Source organism: Theobroma cacao, chromosome 3 (assembly GCF_000208745.1).
Source record: "Theobroma cacao cultivar B97-61/B2 chromosome 3, Criollo_cocoa_genome_V2, whole genome shotgun sequence".
Classification (NCBI taxonomy): domain Eukaryota; kingdom Viridiplantae; phylum Streptophyta; class Magnoliopsida; order Malvales; family Malvaceae; genus Theobroma; species Theobroma cacao.
The window spans coordinates 22,025,593-22,029,069 of record NC_030852.1 but is presented as its reverse complement, the minus strand read 5'-3'; the positions used below and the strand labels follow the sequence as shown (position 1 = coordinate 22,029,069).

The following is a 3,477-nucleotide window of genomic DNA, read 5'->3' as shown; positions in this document are numbered from 1 at the left end:
AATAAGTGTACCAATTTAAGTATAATATGACTGTTTGGAGGACAATACCGGCCGCCTGCCAGGTATACATAACAATAAAAAATCGTAGAGCATGGGGAGAAGGTGAGAACTGAGAAGACATCATTTTAAGTCGTATCCAGATCATACAAGTGATTATGTTCTACTAGCAAATATATAATCAAGAGCAGACAAAAGGAATGAATAATCTGCAAATAAAGCAGAACAGGAGTGTCGAAAGCCTCTTCCCGGTAAAAGTTTCATTGGTACTCCGTCAGAGACGGAAAGTCACCTGAATCTTATAATGCAGCAGTTAAGACTGCCAATACGGTTTGAGTTTAATGCAATTTTCTAACCTCCATTTAAGATTTGTAATCATTTACCATCAGTTTTGCTTGACATTCCAATATGGACTAGCGCAAAGAAGCCTTGAAAGCTCTTTATTAAAAGCATCAAAGTGTATACATTAATTTGAGAATACATGGCTATCAAGCCTTTCCTTCATGCGTTTACGGTAGTTTAACCTAGCCCTTTCATTAGCAGGTGACAAATCAAAGCTAAGAAACTTTTTTCTGTTTCTTGTCCTGCCACTCCTTGATTTCAGCTTCTATCTTAGCTTTCACACGTCCATGAAACCCTGGAGATGGTTCATATCCGAAGAATGATTGAAGAACCTGCACCAAATCAAAATTAAATCGCTAACTGTTGAGAACTTTGGACAATATTCTTTTCATTTTCGTATAGAGCAACAAAACTACTACCCCTACCTCCAGCAAAACAAAGAACGGAGCCATCAGAAAAGCTTGAACAAGATTGTCCAACAGAGCTGGTGCCCGTTTCTACAAAGAGTATTTCAACAAGTGGTGTTTAGAAAGAGAGAGAGCACAAAAATTCTAAGCATTACCCCATTACTCACCTCAAACACTCCATGGCCTAGAAACTGTCCAGTCCAACAGAACAACTGAGCAGCCAGCACAACCTGACTAGAGAGTATTACAATTCAAGATAAAGGAAACCATGTTCCGCAATAGCTCACAACTAAATATACATACAAAAGGTTAAATATCTTCATAATCTGAAAAATGATACAGATCAATTCATCAGCATAAAAAGCAACTTTTCCTTTCTACAATAAATTATTAACGATTTCCATATATTTTTGTTCCAATATTGATGTTCTGCAGTACTCAGTATAGGTTAGAAGATGTGTTAAAGAGATATCTTTCATTCATCGCGTATTACACAACTTTTTCCACTAAAAGAGCTTTCTTGCTTGTTCTCTTTCATTTCTGTGCAAATTATCAGTAGACAGAAACTCAACAGAACCTGCTTCACAGACTGAGGATATACTGACCCTGCAAGACATATGAGCCTAAAGGGTAATTGCCACTATCTAGCATTGAGCCTAGCATGTAACTTTGTAAGTCAGTAAAACTTGTGCTAGAAACAGAAAAAGAAGGAATTAACCCCGTTTGTTTTTCTTTTCTAGATATTGGCAGGACTTCTCCCTTAATTATTCATTTACCTACAGCTTTCGATCTATGCACATAATCTACACAGTAACTGTACATGTGAAATATGCAATAACAATTGCTTAATGAAACAGAGAGCGAAAGTCACAAATCTATCTTGAAATAATGAAATTATTTTTCAGATGTCATCTTAAATTCTCCATCAAAACAACAATTCTCTCACTTTATAAACATCACTTAGAAACTATTACCTCTATAATATGTCTGCACTACACAGAAGAAAGGTGCATACTACAGCTAGGCCTATCCGAATCAGCCAAGGATTTCTCGAAACAAGGTCAAGAAACACATCTAATGCAATCTAGAAAAGTCCATCCCTTTAATAAATGATTTCTCATGTTCAAATATACAAATTGGTTGACCATCTAGTAACATATCGACATGGACTATTGAAAAGTAGAGAGTGGACTTTTTCTTTCTTTGGTACATATGGTAGGAACAAAGGGGCTGCGGCGTCTGAACCTTGGACCTCAATCTCCTAAGGAGGGTAAAGAGTGAACTTTGTTACCAAACAAGATCGTAAATAACCACATAGGTTGTTTCACAAATCCTGTTTCTTTCAACAAGAACCCTAACATGCAAAAACCCACAATCCATCAATACTAAAAAAGGAAGACATAGTTGATTCAGAAAAATAAAAGAAAAAAATCCCACATGAATTTAACAATAAAAAAATGAGGTTAATAGCATAAAATTGAAAAGATTGTTATGGCTGACATGGTTCCAATATTTCAAACTAAGGCCAAAATTTACAACATAAAAAGAAAAATCAGATACCCATAAATCTATTCTTTCTCTTTTTCCCACAGTTTCGAATACCACTTACCTTCCAAGCCAGAGAATATCCAAGCTTTGCAGCAAGAAAACTAGCCCCAACCCAGCAAGCTAAACAAAGCAGAGCAGCTAAGGACCCAGCTTTCTTATCCAAAATTACATAAAACAATCCATAGATAAGAGCAAAAACAAACCCATAATTTAAAATCAAAACAGGATTAAGCCCAGATGGCAAAATCCCAGATTGAGAAAGATCATAAATAGTAGGAGTAAAGTAGAAAAGAACAAGAGAAGTGAAAAATATCGGCCACACAAATAAAGTGTGTATCAAAATGTTAATTGGGTTACTGTGATATGCCCCATAGAATGCAAAATGATTCTCAAGATCGAACAATCCTGGCTTTCCCATCAGGAAAACTTTTTTGCTCTTCGTTTGTTTTTCTCAAGAAAAGTGTGAACGATAAGAGATTGAATGAGACAAAAGAAAGAAGCTTGTCTTGCCTACTTTTGGTTTCTTGTTTGGTCCTTTATCTAATCCTTCACGAAGTCAACGATGTTTTTAAAGGTAACAAACGCGCTAGCGCGTGCGACGCTGGTTTTAGCTTTTTTTCTGTTTTTTCTTTTTCTGGTCTTCGGGTGTCTGCGTTTTTCTTATTTAATTTAAAAGTATAATGTTCAAAGAAAAACTTCTGCATTATGTAAAAATATTTAAATAAATTTTTATTTTTATATTATATTCAATAAAAGCCTTTTTTTTCATTTTAAATTAAATAAATTTTTATAATTAATAATTAATTAATTATCATTAATCAAAATATTATTTATTATTTTTATATCTACAAGTAAAAAGTAAAAAATATTACATGATAATATTATTATATTATATTAATATGTCACATCATCATTATACCTGTCAAAATAGGCCGGCTCATTGGGTCGACTCATTTTTTATTAAATATGAGGTGGACTAGACTTAAAAATTTAGACTCATATTAAAATCGGACCTAGATGGGTCAACCCACCAAAATCAGTGGGCTAGGATGGGTTGGGGCGGGCCAGCCTTATGGGCTCAAAAAATTAATAATTTTTAATTAATTTAATAATTTTATATATTTAACTATATAAAATTAATAATTTAGTTATCAATAATATTACTTATTTTATATATTTCAAT

At 33.7% G+C, this 3,477-nt stretch overlaps 1 protein-coding gene across 1 annotated transcript; it reads right to left on the bottom strand.

Annotated features, from left to right (window-relative positions):
* Window positions 407-2,845, bottom strand: LOC18604726 (uncharacterized endoplasmic reticulum membrane protein C16E8.02). Its single transcript, XM_007037336.2, has 4 exons — window positions 2,356-2,845; window positions 914-976; window positions 765-836; window positions 407-671 (listed from the first exon to the last, which is right to left on the bottom strand). Exons 1-4 carry the CDS (start codon window positions 2,710-2,712, stop codon window positions 555-557), a joined length of 609 nt encoding a protein of 202 aa, XP_007037398.2. The 5' UTR covers window positions 2,713-2,845; the 3' UTR covers window positions 407-554.

Bases quoted from the DNA above. Each gene is read 5' to 3' on its own strand.
- LOC18604726 (XM_007037336.2), bottom strand. From the start codon at position 2,712: ATGGGAAAGCCAGGATTGTTCGATCTTGAGAATCATTTTGCATTCTAT. The intron at 837-913 runs GTGAGTAATGGG...TACTCTTTGTAG, and splicing joins TAGGCCATGGAGTGTTTGAG to AAACGGGCACCAGCTCTGTT. The intron at 672-764 runs GTAGGGGTAGTA...GATTTGGTGCAG, and splicing joins CGTTCTTTGTTTTGCTGGAG to GTTCTTCAATCATTCTTCGG.